This window comes from Emys orbicularis, chromosome 11 (genome assembly GCF_028017835.1).
Source record: "Emys orbicularis isolate rEmyOrb1 chromosome 11, rEmyOrb1.hap1, whole genome shotgun sequence".
In the NCBI taxonomy this organism is placed as follows: Eukaryota; Metazoa; Chordata; order Testudines; family Emydidae; genus Emys; species Emys orbicularis.
In genome coordinates, this window is record NC_088693.1 from 36,370,831 (window position 1) to 36,391,005 (window position 20,175).

Sequence of the window (20,175 nt, forward strand, 5' to 3'; positions counted from 1 at the left end):
AAAGTGGAAACAGACAAATTCCTAAGGAGGAGTACAAAAGAATAGCACAAGCACGTGGGGATAAAAATCAGACAGGCTGAATCACAAAATGAGAAGGGATATAAAATACACTAGGAGCAAGAGAAAGATGAAGGAAAAGGAAAATCCACTACTTAGCTGGGAAGGAGAGATAATAACTAACGGACTCAAGAAGGCTGAGGTGTCTAATGCCTATTTTGCTTCAATCTTCACTAAAAAGGTTAATTGTGACCAGCTGCTTAACACAATTAATATTAACAACAAAAAGGAAGGAAGACAAGCCAGAGTAGGGAAACAACAGGTTAAAGAATACTTCAATAGGTTAAATGTATTCAGCAGAGCCTAATGAAATCCATTTTAGGGTACTTAAGGAACTAACTGAAGAAATCTCAGAACCATTAACAATTATTTTCAAGATCACATGGAGGATAGGTGAGGTCCCAGAGACTGGAGAAGGGCAAATATAGTACCTATCTTTTAAAAGGGGAACAAAGAGGACTCAGGAAATTATAGACCAGTCCTCCTAACTGTGATACCCAAGAAGATACTGGAATAAATTATTAAACAATTTGAAAGCATCTAGAGGATAATAAGGTGATAAGGAATAGTCAACATGTATTTGTCAAGAACAAGTCATGCCAAACCACAGTCTTTGGCCTAGTCGACACGTGGAAGCAGTAGCTATGCTATATCCTTATTTTAGTAAGGCTTTTGATACAGTCCCACATGACATTCCCTTAAACAAACTAGGGAAATATGGTCTAGATGAAATTTCTATAAGGTGGGTACAAAACTAGTTGAAAGACCGTACTCAGAGTGTTTATCAATGGCTCACTGTCAAACTGGGAGGACATATCTAGTAGAATCCTGCAGGGATCAGTCCTGGGTCCAGTACTATTCAATATTTTATTAATGACTTGGACAGTGGAGAGGAAAATCTGCAGATGACACCAACCTGGGAGGGGTAGCAAGCATTCTGTAAGGTCAGGATTAGAATTCAAAATGACCTTGATAAATTGGAGAACTGTTCTGAAGGCAACAAGATGAAACTCAATAAAGGTAATTTCAAAGTACAATATTTAGGAAGGAAAAAAAATCAAATGCACAAATACAAAATGGGGTATAACTGGCTAGCTGGCAGTACTGCTAAAAAGGATCTGGGGGTTATAATGGATCACAAATTGAATGAAAGCCAGCCATGTGCCACAATGTGAAAAAGGGAAAATGTAATTCTGGGGCATGTTGTACGCAAGACAGAGCGAACGGTTTTGCTCTACTCGGCACTGAGCTGAAGTATTGTACCCAGTTTTGGGTGCCAACCTTTAGGAAAGATGTGGACAAACTGAAAAGAGTCCAGAGCAGAACAACAAAAATGATACATGATTTGGCTTCTGAGGAAAGGTTTTTAAAAAAAAACTGGGCATATTTAGCCTTGAGAAAAGAAAACCAAGGCGGGACCTGATAACAGCCTTCAAGAATGTTAACAGCTGTTATAAAGAAGAAGATGATCCATGTCCACTAAAGGTAGGACAAGAATTAATCATCCTAATCTGTAGCTAGAGAAATTTAGGTTAGATATTAGGAAAACTTTCCAACTATAAGGATAGTTAAGACCTGGAAGAGATTACCAAGGGAGGTTGCGGAACCTCCATCATTGGAGATTTTTAAGAATGGGTTACACAAACATCTGTCAAGGATGGTCTAGGTATACTTGGTCTTGCAGGAGGAAGGACTAAGATTGATCAACCTGACATTTCTATGTTTAAATACTAACTTGTCATATATGTTCCTTGAGCTTGTGGCATCCAAACAACAATGTAAGCCATAATATGAAAGAATATAATTGATGCCAAAATTCAGGGCAACCACAACTGGCTATATATCTCACACACACACTTATACAGCATAAATATTTTCAAGTCGTACCTCTTTGCTTTCCTCCAGCTCTGACTCACTGCTAAACTCTTCTGTATTTAAATGTTCAAAATCCGATTCCCCAATAGCAATTGGTACGGTCACAGTAAGGCTTGGGTTGTGTATGAATGATGCATAATCACGGTTGCCTACAACACCAGTGGTTCCATTATTATCTTTGCGATTATCCAGATTTCTATTCATTTCAGCTACAGTATGGTTGGTAGTGTAGTTGTCTTCCTTGTTGTTTAGCTGACTGATTGATTTTATTTCATCTACATCATTTTGTACTCTCACAAAGGTTTTTTGGGCACATTCACGTGCTTTTCTTTTCACATAATCTATTCCCCTCTGAATCCTTGCCACAGCGACCTGCAGATTGTTCGTTTCATTATCGTCATCCGTTGCAGCAAGGTTGTCTGAACTAAATGAGCTCAGCAGCAAGGCCAAAAACAGGTTCAGTACCTAAAAACAAAGAGACACTGCTAGATCTTTCCCCTCTCTTTTTGTTATTAACAAAAATTACTTTTAAACATAATGCTTTCATATTACTGTACTTCTGATAAAATTTTAGTGTGTGCAGGGATTTTCCAATAACAGAACAGTTGTGTGGCTAAATCTCTACAATCTCCACTTTGAAATTATATTTTATTATTTAAATACTTAAGACTTATAGAGCACTTTATATCTTCAAAGAGTTGTACTAACATTAACTAATTAATCCTCACAACACTCCTGAAAAGGTAAGTAAAGTAGTATAATCTTCATTTTACAAATGGAAATTTAGATACAGATGGGTTAAGCAACTTCCTCAAAGTCATACAGTAAATCTGTGGTAGAGATGGATTTAGAACTCAGGATTTCTTGAGCATATAAATGGTCCTGTATACATAAATAAAAAACATGCTCCTTTTCAACTTCTGGTTTTCAATACTAATGTAAATACTTTTTATTTTTTGTTTCCATATACTAATAGTATTGGTATTTTCTTAATCCTATTATGCCACCTTCCTTATACCTCAAAACGCATTAAACTTCATGTATTAAAAAAATAAGACCATCATAAAATGAAATTGTGGTAAATAATATGAATATGAATATAGAATGTGACTATTCTAAATAATATAAACGATGTACACAAAAGGAAGGAAATCTGTAATTGCAAATATTGTGCTGGTTACCTTCAGATCTTTTGATGAAGCACAAATGTATAAGATTATGAAATCTGCAATAGAACTATAGGAGAATGATTCTATACAAATTTTAACTGGCATACTTTGGCTTTTCCTGGTTTATTTAAAGTAGGAAAGCAGTTTGGTTTTGATTAAATAATTTTGTGCATTTTTGGCCCAAGAGGGCGGAAACAAAAAAAAGCACACTAGGTAAGTCCACAGATTCGCGTCCAAAGACCTAGGAAGGTTTTTCCTACCCTAACACCTCCAAGACATAAGTACATCCAAAATCCACTGAAATCAATGGAATGACTTCAGCGGGCTTTGGATCACGCTTGTAAAGCCATACACTCCTCTTTCCTGCTAAAAAATGCATTTTAAAAACCAAAAGCATCTTTTCTTTGATTTTGATGACAGAGAATTTTTTATCTTCTTTGGGGTTTAACAAAGTAATGTGCTAGCTGAACATTACTTCAATTTCTTTGTTCGAAGAATTTTTATAGTTCAGAATTCCATTTTTTGCCAGAAAAACAAGGTATTTGCAATTGCATGATTACTTGCAGGCACATGTGTCTATGCATACCTAATTGTAAAAAAAAAAGTCTCACTTTTTGGAGATTTTTTCATGTTAGCCATCACAATGATAACTCAGAATTGTCTGCATATATTTTAAACCGAGTTCTATATTTTGGTGTGACAGGATGTATTAGGCCCAGAGGCCCCCTGCTGGAGGCCTTGTAGTCCTACCACTCCCTGTTCCAGAAAGGAGCAGTGGAGAAGTCCTCCAGGCTGCTCCCTGCAGCCAGTGAGGGAGGTTGCCAATGAGGGAGCAGTCAATCAGGGCCCAGCAGGCTCATATGAAAGGAGCTGCAGGGCCAGAGTAGTCATTGCTGCGTGAAGCTAAAGGAGAGAGGAGTGTGTTTCTGGCTGGCTGAAAAAGCAGCAGGACCACGGACAGCTCAGTGCTGGCAGGGACTGGGCAAGCAAGACAGAGCTCCTGGCTGGCTGCTAGGACTGAGCTCAAGATAGTTTGCAGGCAAAAAAATGTTTTGGGTGTTACACCTGACAGCAAGAGCTTAAAGGCAACTTTTGTGGTTTTGTAATCACATATTTTTATTTTTAAAAAATACGTTCGCACCTGTGTATGACTGGCAGAACCTGAACAAGATTTCTCCTAGGACTGATGTTTTGATGGGAAGAGGGGAGTGATGAGAAGAGGGGCCAAAATATGTATGTTGATGGAACAGATCAAAGCCAGTCGCTCCTCTAGCACAATGGAACTTTCTACAAGAAGGGTAAAGCTCATTTATGCAGGGAACAGAGCTTTCCCGAGGACTGGCCCAAGATTGTAGATGTCATGATGAAGAAAAAAACAGAACACAAAATAACCCTAGGAACGGGAACTAAGGACCATCACAAACCCTCCACCTTCTGCTTTAAGCACAAGGCACATTTTTTGACCTTGCCTTCTCTAACAAACACATAGCAATGTGTGTATGCATATATATATACAAACACGCACACACACACAAAACATATATATATATATATATATATAATTAATGTTACACACTATAAAAAAATTCCAAAACAAACAACCCCTCCCCCCCACATTTCACTGCACACATTTCTCCATTGGAAACAGGATGAGAGAACACACACATGACACGTTAGTCACATTACTGAATGCACTACTGGAAGGAGCTCAGATACTATGGTGATAAGCGCAGTATAAGAATCAATATAGAACAGAATATCTATCAACAAAAAATATACAGTACGGATCCTGTAGCCATAATGGGTGTTCCATCCCTTGAAATCTTTGGTTACATACCACTAGATTTCCAATCACCATGACCATCATGAAAACGATAAGGCACATGGCTTGGCCGGCAACCTCCATACAGTCCCACATAGTCTCTATCCATTCTCCACATAGTACTCGGAATACAATCAAGAAAGAGTGGAAGAAGTCATGCATGTGCCAGCGTGGAAGTTCACAGTCATTGGAGATCTTGCAGACACATTCCTTGTAGCTTTTACCAAACAGCTGCATACCAACGACAGCAAAAATGAAGACAATGATGGCCAGCACCAACGTCAAATTTCCCAAAGCCCCCACTGAGTTACCAATAATCTTTATCAGCTTGTTTAGTGTGGGCCAAGATTTTGCCAACTTGAAAATTCGCAACTGGAAAACAACAAAGAAGCATCATTACAACAATTACAACAGAGCTGGAGAAATGTACTTCAGACCATAGACTATGAGTAGTCCTTAATGCAAAAAATTGTAATGTTTTATCTTTGTGATTTCTATTAATTTACCATTAAATTACTGCACCACCTAGGGATGATCCTCCAAATTCCATAACTCACTCACAAATCAGGTCTTATGGAAGTCCACAAAATTCTACAGATTTACAACTGACCCTTCATCACCCTGTCTGTGGCAGAAACTGAAGTCATGCATCCTTCCACTGCCCAACTTGACATAGCAAGTGGAATTCCCAATAATATAACCTGCAGGCTAGTGAATATTGAGCATGACAGGCTATTAGCATCATACAGGGAAAAGGGTGGAGAGGAAACAGAATGCATCACACTAACAGACCAAGACGGAGACCTTTTAAGGTAAATTTCCCCAAAACACTTAAGATAAAAAAAAAAAGTTGATTAGAAGAATATTCTTCAAACAATGTAGAAAAGATCTTCATGGGCATAAATCTGGAATTAAAAGCTAAATACAAAACAGACAATATTTGTAGATTTGAGGAAAGAACATAAATGAGAGACCCTTGTAACATCTAATCCCTGATCCAGCAAAAACTTAATAAAAATATTTGATTAAATCCATTTTTATTCTCAACTACAAAAAATCATGTTAAGTCAGACAGAAAAAAGAGCCCAAGATAGTAATGCCTCAGCTACTCAATTGCTATTCTAAAAATGAAATATTTCTCCCTTAAAATACACAGCTGAACTTCACTACTGATGAAAGTCAGTTTCTTAAATATTTAATATTAACTTTTTGTAATTTTAGTCATTGGACATAAATCCAATATTTGAAAAGAAGAGTTCTATTCCTTTGACATAACAGTATGACATAAAGATAAATAAGGATTGTAAGTAATTTCTCCCTATAACTTTTCTTATTTACATCTTTTCCCAACACACACTAAATATATACATTTTCTATCAGTGAGCTATAATGGTGACAATAGTGAATTGCACAGTAATGACGTTATTATGCAGTCATGATAATGCAAATACATTTGTAATTACCATTGCCTCCATTTGAATTACTGTTTAACTGTTTCTGAACCATAAAATTACATATATTACTTTGCAATAATAATATAAATAACTTTTGGTAGACCTGTACCTAAAGAGGTGCATCTTTTGGCACTTAAGAGAAATTACATGTGCAGTGAAAATGCTGATAAACTTATGTAAACATAAAAATTTGTAATGATAAAATTAATGTATTAACTGTAACTGTACATTGTTTACTAATATATTTACCAATCTGAATGATCGGAGAACTGATAGTCCATCCACATTTGAAAGAAAAAGCTCCACCAAACTAAGGGTAACAATAAACCCATCAAAAATATTCCAGCCTACTTGGAAATAATAATAAGGATCCAGGGCAATTAACTTGAGAACCATTTCTGCTGTGAAGATCCCGGTAAAAACCTAAATGAAAATGTAATTTGTTAGTGTTACATAGCTGTAAAACAAGTAAAATTAGAAACAAAGATTGAGCAATAAGTGATATCTTTATTACAGCAAGGTGTCAGTAATAAAAAACACTCGCAGAAAATACAAGAATATCCTGGATCAAATTAATCCCTGGTGTAACTCCATTAACGTCAGTGGAGTTACACAAGGGCTGAAGTTAGCCTGTTACAAAAAACAGAGCATGGATAGAATATTCATTGTTTCCATTACAAAGGTATTCAGGAATTATAGTAAACCCCTAATTAGTTAAAGTGGTTGTCCTCACTCTTTATAAAGAAAATCTATATAAACCTGTTCAGGAAAGTATTAATCAATTTTGAAAAGAAAAAGTATTTTTGTTTTTAATAACTGAAGTTGACTAGTACAAACTAGGAAGGTTAAAGACCTTAATACATATATTTTTTTGCTTATATTCTGGCCCCAGTGAATTAATAAAAGTCAGGCATTACATTGATATCTCCCTCTTTTCTAATATTTGTCGATAGTGACTAAAGTATAATTTTAAAATATTGATTGCAAAAGTAAGGATTTGAGATGTGCTACTGCAACATAAAATGTTTAATAAATAATAACAACTTTCGTTACAGTCCACAGGAACAACTTAAACTTTCACTTTTTCAGAGTTTTTGAGTTCACTCCTGATTGAGAGAGGGTCTGATATTGGATAGTAGAGGAGCAGAAATTGAGACAGCCTGACATGAATTGGCAATTATGAGGCTAGGAGAAGAGAAGCAACAGCTGAAGTTAAATGGGCAGTAGAGCCAACCTTTCACCTTTCTCCTTCTTTCCAATGCAGGCTGGAACACTATAGGAACTGGACGTAAGAGGGAGCCAGGATTCAAATATTTGGCCTAAGTAGGTACGTTTGAAAAATTATTCAGTCAAAGCAGACAATGAGAATTCTGACCAAAATTTGGTTGAATATCTATTTGAGGCTAAATTTTGATACAGATCTGTTTGGTTACCCTCCAATTCACCCCAACAATTCTTAATTACTGATTGTGGACTACCTTGCACAGTGCCAGATGTAGTAATGTTCTGCAAAGCCACATCTAACATAATTTGTAGCGAACAGGTACTTACCATACAGTAAATGAAGGGTACTTACCTGTAACTGGAGTTCTTTGAGATGGCTCTGCATATTCCTACTAATGGGTACTGCACCTATTTTAACAGTGTCAGCTAAAGTGTTCTTGCACCCCCACTCCTCTCTTCAGCATCATGATGTAGTGAAGGCGAGGCTACATAAGGGACAGAGTGCCCTCCCCAAGTCAGTTCCTTCCACCGCAAAGCCAGAAGCAGAGGTCGGCACCACCATGTTGTGTGACGGACACTTGACAAAATTACCGTACTTTGTGACGGACATTTTGTGTGTGGGAGGGGGGGAGGGGGGTATGTCATTCAATTTTTTGAAAAGTTACCACGGACCTCAAAATTTTTTACCACGGACACTTGTGTCCATGTACGGACACGTTGCTGACCCTGGCAGGAGCAAAATAACAAGGATTCTGACAGAGAGGGGAAGGAGGATGGGAAGAGAGGGTTACTCACCTTGTGCAGTAATTGAGGTTCTTTGAGATGTGTGTCCCAATGGGTGCTCCACTGTAGGTGTGGCAGCGCCTTTGCTTCTGGAGTTGGTGATCTTCAATAGCAGTGCCCGTTGGACCGCACATGCGCACTTTCCCTCCCCCATGCTGTGCACGGGTAGTATAAATAGCGCTGTGCCGTCCAACCGCCCTCAGTTCCTTCTCTGCCATAGAGCCCAAACATTATGCTCCAAAGCAGAGGGGAGGAGGGAGCACCCATGGGGGGGGACACATCTCGAAGAACCTCAGTTACTGCACAAGGTGAGTAACCCACTCTTCTTCTACATGGGTGCTCCAATGTAGGTGACTATAAAGCAGTGCCCCTAGCTGGAAGGTTGGGGCTTCAGAGTGACTGGTATCACTAACGATAGGACTCATAGACTCATAGACTCATAGACTTTAAGGTCAGAAGGGACCAATATGGTCATCTAGTCTGACCTCCCGCATGATGCAGGCCACAAAAGCTGACTCACCCACAACAGAATCTTCCAGCCTGCGACCCCTGCCCTATGCTGCGGAGGAAGGCGAAAAACCTCCAGGGCCTCTGCCAATCTACCCTGGAGGAAAATTCCTTCCCGACCCCAAATATGGCGATCAGCAGAACCCCGAGCATACAGGCAAGATTCTACAGCTGGACTCTCATTTTACCCGCGATGGCCCGTTAATGCCTATTTGACTAAAATCACATTATCCCATCAAACCATTCCCTCCATAAACTTATCAAGCCTAATCTTGAAGCCAGAGAGGTCCTTTGCCCCCACCGTTTCCCTCGGAAGGCTGTTCCAAAATTTTACCCCTCTGACGGTCAGAAACCTTCGTCTAATTTCAAGCCTAAACTTCCCCACGGCCAGTTTATATCCATTCGTTCTCGTATCCACATTACTACTAAGCTGAAATAATTCCTCTCCCTCCTTGGTATTAATCCCTTTGATATATTTAAAGAGAGCAATCATATCCCCCCTCAGCCTTCTTTTGGTTAGGCTAAACAAACCGAGCTCCTCGAGTCTCCTTTCATAGGAAAGGTTTTCCATTCCTCGGATCATCCTAGTGGCCCTTCTCTGTACCCGTTCCAGTTTGAGTTCATCCTTTTTAAACATAGGAGACCAGAACTGCACACAGTACTCCAAATGAGGTCTCACCAGCGCCTTGTATAACGGAAGCAGCACCTCCCTGTCCCTACTAGAAATACCTCGCCTAACGCATCCCAAGATCGCATTAGCTTTTTTCACAGCCACGTCACATTGCCGACTCATAGTCATCCTGCGATCAACCAGGACTCCGAGGTCCTTCTCCTCCTCCGTCACTTCCAACCTATGCGTCCCTAACTTATAACTAAAATTCTTGTTAGTCATCCCTAAATGCATCACCTTACACTTCCCACTATTGAATCTCATCCTATTATTGTTACTCCAATTTACAAGGTCATCCAAGTCTCCCTGCAAAATATCCCGATCCTTCTCCGAATTGGCAATACCTCCCAACTTTGTGTCATCCGCAAACTTTATCAGCCCACTCCTACATTCGGTTCCGAGGTCAGTAACGAATAGATTAAATAAAATCGGACCCAAAACCGAACCTTGAGGAACCCCACTGGTGACCTCCCTCCAACCCGACAGTTCCCCTTTCAGTACTACCCGCTGCAGTCTCCCCTTTAACCAGTTCTTTATCCACCTCTGGATTTTCATATCGATCCCCATCTTTTCTAATTTAACCAGTAATTCCTCGTGCGGCACAGTATCAAACGCTTTACTAAAATCTAGGTAAATTAGATCCACCGCATTTCCTTTATCTAGAAGGTCTGTTACTTTCTCAAAAAAGGAGATCAAGTTGGTTTGGCACGATCTTCCTTTCGTAAACCCATGTTGTAATTTGTCCCAATTGCCATTCACCTCAAGGTCCTTAACTACTTTTTCCTTCAAGATTTTTTCCAAGACCTTGCATACTACAGAAGTTAAACTAACAGGCCTGTAGTTACCCGGGTCACTTTTTATCCCCTTCTTGAAAATAGGAACCACATTAGCTATTTTCCAGTCCATCGGTACCTCCCCCGAGTTTACAGATTTATTAAAAATTATCGCCAAGGGGCTTGCAATTTCTCGCGCCAGCTCCTTCAATATTCTAGGATGAAGATCATCCGGTCCACCCGATTTAGTCCCATTTAGCTGGTCAAGTTTGGCTTCCACCTCTGATACTTTAATGTCAATTGCCCCTCCTTTATTCCCCTCTGTCCCGCTCCCTCTATTCCTAAGCCCTTCATTAGCCTTGTTAAACACCGATGCAAAATATTCATTTAGATATTGTGCCATGCTTAGATTGTCCTTAATCTCCACTCCATCTGCAAGCTTCAGTGGCCCCACTTCCTCTTTCTTTGTTTTCTTCCTATTTATATGGCTATAAAACCTCTTACTATTGGATTTAATTCCCCTCGCGAGGTCCAACTCTACACGGCTTTTGGCCTTTCTCACCGCATCCCTACATGCTCTGACCTCAATAAGGTAGGTTTCTTTGCCGATCTCTCCTCTCTTCCATTCTTTGTACGCTTTCTGTTTTTTCTTAATCGCCCCTTTGAGACGCCCGCTCATCCAGCTGGGTCTAATTCCCCTGCCTACTGACCGTTTCCCCTTTCTCGGGATACAGGCCTCGGACAGCTCGTGCAACTTCAGCTTGAAATAATCCCAGGCCTCATCTGCCTTTAGCTCTCTAAGTATGTTAGCCCAATCCACTTCCCTAAGTAGTTGCCTTAATTTATTAAAGTTGGCCTTTTTGAAATCGTAAACCTTAGTCACAGTCATAGTTTTATTTCTGTTAACCCTTCCATTTAGTTTAAACCAAATTAGCTCATGGTCACTCGAGCCAAGGTTGTCCCCTACAACCATTTCCTCAACGAGGTCCTCACTACTCACCAGCACCAAATCTAAAATGGCATCCCCCCTCGTCGGTTCAGCTACTACTTGATGAAGGAATTCATCTGCTAGCACGTCTAGAAACATCTGAGCCCTATTATTGTTACTAGCATTTGTTCCCCAATCTATGTCTGGGAAGTTAAAGTCCCCCATGATCACACAGCTCTTATTAGTTTTTACTTCCTTAAAAACATTAAATAGTTCTCTGTCCGCATCCAGGCTAGATCCCGGCGGTCTATAGCACACCCCAAGCAGTATCTCAGGGGAGGCTCTAGTAGTTCTTTTACCCAGTGTAATTGTTGCCCAGACAGACTCCGTCTTATCCATTCCATCACTTATTATTTCTTTACATTTTAGCTCATTATTGACATACAATGCCACACCCCCACCTTTACCTTTTTTCCGGTCATTCCTAAACAGCACATACCCTTCCATACCTGTACTCCAGTCATGACTACCATTCCACCACGTTTCGGTTATTCCTACGATATCAGGTTTCATTTCTTGGACCAGGAGCTCCAATTCCTCCATTTTGTTACCTAGGCTTCTCGCATTGGTGTATAAACATCTTACCATATGCTGTCTATCCATTCTCCCATTAGTTATGCACTTTGGTACGGACCCAGTAGTGTCCATCTGCCCCCTCCTTCTTATGTCCAATTCCCTACCCCTACCTATATCTGTGCTTTTCTCCTCGCCCTCTTTTTCAGTGTTGGAATCTGGCGTGGAGATCAACTGGACATCTCCCAACCGTCTCCCCCAAGTTCCTAGTTTAAAGCCCTTTTGATGAGATGAGCCAGCCTCCCTCCCAGAAGTCTATTTCCTTCCCTACTCAGGTGAAGTCCATCCCGCGAGAACAGCTGTCTGTCCCCGAAAGCCTCCCAGTGGCCATACATCCCAAAGCCCTCCTTATAGCACCACTCCCTTAGCCAGCTATTTATCCTCACAATCCTGTCTGCCCTTTGCTGTCCTTCTCTAGGAACAGGCAGAATCCCACTGAAGATAATCTGAGCCTCGACTTCCTTAAGCGTCTTCCCCAGCCTGGCATAATCTCCCTTGATTCTCTCTAGCGAGAACCTAGCCGTGTCATTCGTTCCTACATGAAGGATGATCAAGGGGTTCTTACCCGCTCCTTTTAGGATCCTTTTCAACCGCAGGTCCACATCCCGTATCTTAGCGCCCGGCAGACAGCACACCCTTCTGTTTTCCGGGTCCGCCCTGGTCACAGGCCTGTCTAACCTCCTCAGTAAGGAGTCCCCAATCACATAAACCTGCCTTTGCCTGGGGGCAGCGCAATCTACCAATCTATCCCCTGTTCCCTGCGGCCGTAACTCCTGTCTGTCTCTATTTTCCCTTATAGTCCCCCTATTGCCATCCTGAATCCTCCCGGGGCCAAGTGTTGATGCTACTTCCATCAACTCTTCCCCCCTGTGTATTGGACTAGCTGCCCTTCTTTTCTTCCTCTGCCTCCCACCATCAGGTACCACCTGCTGCGTCCCCTCCTCGTTAGCCAAACACCCAAACCTGTTCCTGAGTTCTATTTCCCCCTCACTAGCCCTCCTTTTCCTTGGCCTGCTTCTCACGGTCACATGCTTCCACTGCTCTTGTTCTCCCCCCGACATTCCCCCCTCACAGACCATAGCCCCCGCTTCCACCTGCACCCCTGAGCATTCCCCTTCAGTTACCCCTTGCCTTTGCTCCATTAGCTGTTCAAACCCCCTTCTAAACTCTACCAGGGTCTCTACCTGCATCTCCAACCCCCGAACCTTTTCCTCTAACAGGGCAAGTAGGCGGCATTTCATACAGACATACCTCTGATCAGGTGCACCTGCTAGGACTATATACATACCGCAGCTGCTACATGCTTTCATCTGCATTGTGTCCCCTGCTGCCTGGCTCATGGCTGCTGTGGTCTCTGCCTGCAGCCTCTGAGGGAACAGAGCACACCTGCCTCCCCTTCCACCTCCCCCTGTAAACTCCCACTTAAACTCCCCTGTTAGCAGCCCTGTTGGCCGGCTCCTGGGGGCCGCTGCTCGCTGCTAGGGCCGCTGCTCGGCTGGGAGGCCTCTTTTATAGGCCCCCTAATCAGCCAAGCTCCGCCCCCTAATCAGGGCGGAGCCCCTACTCAGGGCTCGGGGCTCAGCACACTGCCCCTACAGGCCTCTACACATACAAGCACTACAAAGACAGACGCAAGTACAGATACCTTCTCCTCCAATGAGACTCACTCCCACTTAAACTCCCCTGTTAGCAGCCCTGTTGGCCGGCTCCTGGGGGCCGCTGCTCGCTGCTAGGGCCGCTGCTCGGCTGGGAGGCCTCTTTTATAGGCCCCCTAATCAGCCAAGCTCCGCCCCCTAATCAGGGCGGAGCCCCTACTCAGGGCTCGGGGCTCAGCACACTGCCCCTACAGGCCTCTACACATACAAGCACTACAAAGACAGACGCAAGTACAGATACCTTCTCCTCCAATGAGACTCACTCCCACTTAAACTCCCCTGTTAGCAGCCCTGTTGGCCGGCTCCTGGGGGCCGCTGCTCGCTGCTAGGGCCGCTGCTCGGCTGGGAGGCCTCTTTTATAGGCCCCCTAATCAGCCAAGCTCCGCCCCCTAATCAGGGCGGAGCCCCTACTCAGGGCTCGGGGCTCAGCACACTGCCCCTACAGGCCTCTACACATACAAGCACTACAAAGACAGACGCAAGTACAGATACCTTCTCCTCCAATGAGACTCACTCCCACTTAAACTCCCCTGTTAGCAGCCCTGTTGGCCGGCTCCTGGGGGCCGCTGCTCGCTGCTAGGGCCGCTGCTCGGCTGGGAGGCCTCTTTTATAGGCCCCCTAATCAGCCAAGCTCCGCCCCCTAATCAGGGCGGAGCCCCTACTCAGGGCTCGGGGCTCAGCACACTGCCCCTACAGGCCTCTACACATACAAGCACTACAAAGACAGACGCAAGTACAGATACCTTCTCCTCCAATGAGACTCACTCCCACTTAAACTCCCCTGTTAGCAGCCCTGTTGGCCGGCTCCTGGGGGCCGCTGCTCGCTGCTAGGGCCGCTGCTCGGCTGGGAGGCCTCTTTTATAGGCCCCCTAATCAGCCAAGCTCCGCCCCCTAATCAGGGCGGAGCCCCTACTCAGGGCTCGGGGCTCAGCACACTGCCCCTACAGGCCTCTACACATACAAGCACTACAAAGACAGACGCAAGTACAGATACCTTCTCCTCCAATGAGACTCACTCCCACTTAAACTCCCCTGTTAGCAGCCCTGTTGGCCGGCTCCTGGGGGCCGCTGCTCGCTGCTAGGGCCGCTGCTCGGCTGGGAGGCCTCTTTTATAGGCCCCCTAATCAGCCAAGCTCCGCCCCCTAATCAGGGCGGAGCCCCTACTCAGGGCTCGGGGCTCAGCACACTGCCCCTACAGGCCTCTACACATACAAGCACTACAAAGACAGACGCAAGTACAGATACCTTCTCCTCCAATGAGACTCACTCCCACTTAAACTCCCCTGTTAGCAGCCCTGTTGGCCGGCTCCTGGGGGCCGCTGCTCGCTGCTAGGGCCGCTGCTCGGCTGGGAGGCCTCTTTTATAGGCCCCCTAATCAGCCAAGCTCCGCCCCCTAATCAGGGCGGAGCCCCTACTCAGGGCTCGGGGCTCAGCACACTGCCCCTACAGGCCTCTACACATACAAGCACTACAAAGACAGACGCAAGTACAGATACCTTCTCCTCCAATGAGACTCACTCCCACTTAAACTCCCCTGTTAGCAGCCCTGTTGGCCGGCTCCTGGGGGCCGCTGCTCGCTGCTAGGGCCGCTGCTCGGCTGGGAGGCCTCTTTTATAGGCCCCCTAATCAGCCAAGCTCCGCCCCCTAATCAGGGCGGAGCCCCTACTCAGGGCTCGGGGCTCAGCACACTGCCCCTACAGGCCTCTACACATACAAGCACTACAAAGACAGACGCAAGTACAGATACCTTCTCCTCCAATGAGACTCACTCCCACTTAAACTCCCCTGTTAGCAGCCCTGTTGGCCGGCTCCTGGGGGCCGCTGCTCGCTGCTAGGGCCGCTGCTCGGCTGGGAGGCCTCTTTTATAGGCCCCCTAATCAGCCAAGCTCCGCCCCCTAATCAGGGCGGAGCCCCTACTCAGGGCTCGGGGCTCAGCACACTGCCCCTACAGGCCTCTACACATACAAGCACTACAAAGACAGACGCAAGTACAGATACCTTCTCCTCCAATGAGACTCACTCCCACTTAAACTCCCCTGTTAGCAGCCCTGTTGGCCGGCTCCTGGGGGCCGCTGCTCGCTGCTAGGGCCGCTGCTCGGCTGGGAGGCCTCTTTTATAGGCCCCCTAATCAGCCAAGCTCCGCCCCCTAATCAGGGCGGAGCCCCTACTCAGGGCTCGGGGCTCAGCACACTGCCCCTACAGGCCTCTACACATACAAGCACTACAAAGACAGACGCAAGTACAGATACCTTCTCCTCCAATGAGACTCACTCCCACTTAAACTCCCCTGTTAGCAGCCCTGTTGGCCGGCTCCTGGGGGCCGCTGCTCGCTGCTAGGGCCGCTGCTCGGCTGGGAGGCCTCTTTTATAGGCCCCCTAATCAGCCAAGCTCCGCCCCCTAATCAGGGCGGAGCCCCTACTCAGGGCTCGGGGCTCAGCACACTGCCCCTACAGGCCTCTACACATACAAGCACTACAAAGACAGACGCAAGTACAGATACCTTCTCCTCCAATGAGACTCACTCCCACTTAAACTCCCCTGTTAGCAGCCCTGTTGGCCGGCTCCTGGGGGCCGCTGCTCGCTGCTAGGGCCGCTGCTCGGCTGGGAGGCCTCTTTTATAGGCCCCCTAATCAGCCAAGCTCCGCCCCCTAATCAGGGCGGAGCCCCTACTCAGGGCTCGGGGCTCAGCACACTGCCCCTACAGGCCTCTACACATACAAGCACTACAAAGACAGACGCAAGTACAGATACCTTCTCCTCCAATGAGACTCACTCCCACTTAAACTCCCCTGTTAGCAGCCCTGTTGGCCGGCTCCTGGGGGCCGCTGCTCGCTGCTAGGGCCGCTGCTCGGCTGGGAGGCCTCTTTTATAGGCCCCCTAATCAGCCAAGCTCCGCCCCCTAATCAGGGCGGAGCCCCTACTCAGGGCTCGGGGCTCAGCACACTGCCCCTACAGGCCTCTACACATACAAGCACTACAAAGACAGACGCAAGTACAGATACCTTCTCCTCCAATGAGACTCACTCCCACTTAAACTCCCCTGTTAGCAGCCCTGTTGGCCGGCTCCTGGGGGCCGCTGCTCGCTGCTAGGGCCGCTGCTCGGCTGGGAGGCCTCTTTTATAGGCCCCCTAATCAGCCAAGCTCCGCCCCCTAATCAGGGCGGAGCCCCTACTCAGGGCTCGGGGCTCAGCACACTGCCCCTACAGGCCTCTACACATACAAGCACTACAAAGACAGACGCAAGTACAGATACCTTCTCCTCCAATGAGACTCACTCCCACTTAAACTCCCCTGTTAGCAGCCCTGTTGGCCGGCTCCTGGGGGCCGCTGCTCGCTGCTAGGGCCGCTGCTCGGCTGGGAGGCCTCTTTTATAGGCCCCCTAATCAGCCAAGCTCCGCCCCCTAATCAGGGCGGAGCCCCTACTCAGGGCTCGGGGCTCAGCACACTGCCCCTACAGGCCTCTACACATACAAGCACTACAAAGACAGACGCAAGTACAGATACCTTCTCCTCCAATGAGACTCACTCCCACTTAAACTCCCCTGTTAGCAGCCCTGTTGGCCGGCTCCTGGGGGCCGCTGCTCGCTGCTAGGGCCGCTGCTCGGCTGGGAGGCCTCTTTTATAGGCCCCCTAATCAGCCAAGCTCCGCCCCCTAATCAGGGCGGAGCCCCTACTCAGGGCTCGGGGCTCAGCACACTGCCCCTACAGGCCTCTACACATACAAGCACTACAAAGACAGACGCAAGTACAGATACCTTCTCCTCCAATGAGACTCACTCCCACTTAAACTCCCCTGTTAGCAGCCCTGTTGGCCGGCTCCTGGGGGCCGCTGCTCGCTGCTAGGGCCGCTGCTCGGCTGGGAGGCCTCTTTTATAGGCCCCCTAATCAGCCAAGCTCCGCCCCCTAATCAGGGCGGAGCCCCTACTCAGGGCTCGGGGCTCAGCACACTGCCCCTACAGGCCTCTACACATACAAGCACTACAAAGACAGACGCAAGTACAGATACCTTCTCCTCCAATGAGACTCACTCCCACTTAAACTCCCCTGTTAGCAGCCCTGTTGGCCGGCTCCTGGGGGCCGCTGCTCGCTGCTAGGGCCGCTGCTCGGCTGGGAGGCCTCTTTTATAGGCCCCCTAATCAGCCAAGCTCCGCCCCCTAATCAGGGCGGAGCCCCTACTCAGGGCTCGGGGCTCAGCACACTGCCCCTACAGGCCTCTACACATACAAGCACTACAAAGACAGACGCAAGTACAGATACCTTCTCCTCCAATGAGACTCACTCCCACTTAAACTCCCCTGTTAGCAGCCCTGTTGGCCGGCTCCTGGGGGCCGCTGCTCGCTGCTAGGGCCGCTGCTCGGCTGGGAGGCCTCTTTTATAGGCCCCCTAATCAGCCAAGCTCCGCCCCCTAATCAGGGCGGAGCCCCTACTCAGGGCTCGGGGCTCAGCACACTGCCCCTACAGGCCTCTACACATACAAGCACTACAAAGACAGACGCAAGTACAGATACCTTCTCCTCCAATGAGACTCACTCCCACTTAAACTCCCCTGTTAGCAGCCCTGTTGGCCGGCTCCTGGGGGCCGCTGCTCGCTGCTAGGGCCGCTGCTCGGCTGGGAGGCCTCTTTTATAGGCCCCCTAATCAGCCAAGCTCCGCCCCCTAATCAGGGCGGAGCCCCTACTCAGGGCTCGGGGCTCAGCACACTGCCCCTACAGGCCTCTACACATACAAGCACTACAAAGACAGACGCAAGTACAGATACCTTCTCCTCCAATGAGACTCACTCCCACTTAAACTCCCCTGTTAGCAGCCCTGTTGGCCGGCTCCTGGGGGCCGCTGCTCGCTGCTAGGGCCGCTGCTCGGCTGGGAGGCCTCTTTTATAGGCCCCCTAATCAGCCAAGCTCCGCCCCCTAATCAGGGCGGAGCCCCTACTCAGGGCTCGGGGCTCAGCACACTGCCCCTACAGGCCTCTACACATACAAGCACTACAAAGACAGACGCAAGTACAGATACCTTCTCCTCCAATGAGACTCACTCCCACTTAAACTCCCCTGTTAGCAGCCCTGTTGGCCGGCTCCTGGGGGCCGCTGCTCGCTGCTAGGGCCGCTGCTCGGCTGGGAGGCCTCTTTTATAGGCCCCCTAATCAGCCAAGCTCCGCCCCCTAATCAGGGCGGAGCCCCTACTCAGGGCTCGGGGCTCAGCACACTGCCCCTACAGGCCTCTACACATACAAGCACTACAAAGACAGACGCAAGTACAGATACCTTCTCCTCCAATGAGACTCACTCCCACTTAAACTCCCCTGTTAGCAGCCCTGTTGGCCGGCTCCTGGGGGCCGCTGCTCGCTGCTAGGGCCGCTGCTCGGCTGGGAGGCCTCTTTTATAGGCCCCCTAATCAGCCAAGCTCCGCCCCCTAATCAGGGCGGAGCCCCTACTCAGGGCTCGGGGCTCAGCACACTGCCCCTACAGGCCTCTACACATACAAGCACTACAAAGACAGACGCAAGTACAGATACCTTCTCCTCCAATGAGACTCACTCCCACTTAAACTCCCCTGTTAGCAGCCCTGTTGGCCGGCTCCTGGGGGCCGCTGCTCGCTGCTAGGGCCGCTGCTCGGCTGGGAGGCCTCTTTTATAGGCCCCCTAATCAGCCAAGCTCCGCCCCCTAATCAGGGCGGAGCCCCTACTCAGGGCTCGGGGCTCAGCACACTGCCCCTACAGGCCTCTACACATACAAGCACTACAAAGACAGACGCAAGTACAGATACCTTCTCCTCCAATGAGACTCACTCCCACTTAAACTCCCCTGTTAGCAGCCCTGTTGGCCGGCTCCTGGGGGCCGCTGCTCGCTGCTAGGGCCGCTGCTCGGCTGGGAGGCCTCTTTTATAGGCCCCCTAATCAGCCAAGCTCCGCCCCCTAATCAGGGCGGAGCCCCTACTCAGGGCTCGGGGCTCAGCACACTGCCCCTACAGGCCTCTACACATACAAGCACTACAAAGACAGACGCAAGTACAGATACCTTCTCCTCCAATGAGACTCACTCCCACTTAAACTCCCCTGTTAGCAGCCCTGTTGGCCGGCTCCTGGGGGCCGCTGCTCGCTGCTAGGGCCGCTGCTCGGCTGGGAGGCCTCTTTTATAGGCCCCCTAATCAGCCAAGCTCCGCCCCCTAATCAGGGCGGAGCCCCTACTCAGGGCTCGGGGCTCAGCACACTGCCCCTACAGGCCTCTACACATACAAGCACTACAAAGACAGACGCAAGTACAGATACCTTCTCCTCCAATGAGACTCACTCCCACTTAAACTCCCCTGTTAGCAGCCCTGTTGGCCGGCTCCTGGGGGCCGCTGCTCGCTGCTAGGGCCGCTGCTCGGCTGGGAGGCCTCTTTTATAGGCCCCCTAATCAGCCAAGCTCCGCCCCCTAATCAGGGCGGAGCCCCTACTCAGGGCTCGGGGCTCAGCACACTGCCCCTACAGGCCTCTACACATACAAGCACTACAAAGACAGACGCAAGTACAGATACCTTCTCCTCCAATGAGACTCACTCCCACTTAAACTCCCCTGTTAGCAGCCCTGTTGGCCGGCTCCTGGGGGCCGCTGCTCGCTGCTAGGGCCGCTGCTCGGCTGGGAGG

At 47.7% G+C, this 20,175-nt stretch overlaps 1 protein-coding gene across 12 annotated transcripts in view; it reads right to left on the reverse strand.

The window, feature by feature from the left end:
- LOC135885529 (sodium channel protein type 2 subunit alpha-like) overlaps nt 1-20,175 on the reverse strand; it is a 165,932-nt gene that overhangs the window by 67,284 nt on the left and 78,473 nt on the right. For all 12 annotated transcript variants that reach the window (XM_065413270.1, XM_065413276.1, XM_065413275.1 and 9 more), the window contains 3 exons: nt 6,627-6,800; nt 4,939-5,295; nt 1,945-2,397 (listed from right to left, as the gene is read on the reverse strand). In XM_065413270.1, coding sequence (XP_065269342.1) covers nt 1,945-2,397; nt 4,939-5,295; nt 6,627-6,800 — 984 coding nt within the window. The remainder of the gene's footprint in view (nt 1-1,944; nt 2,398-4,938; nt 5,296-6,626; nt 6,801-20,175) is intronic.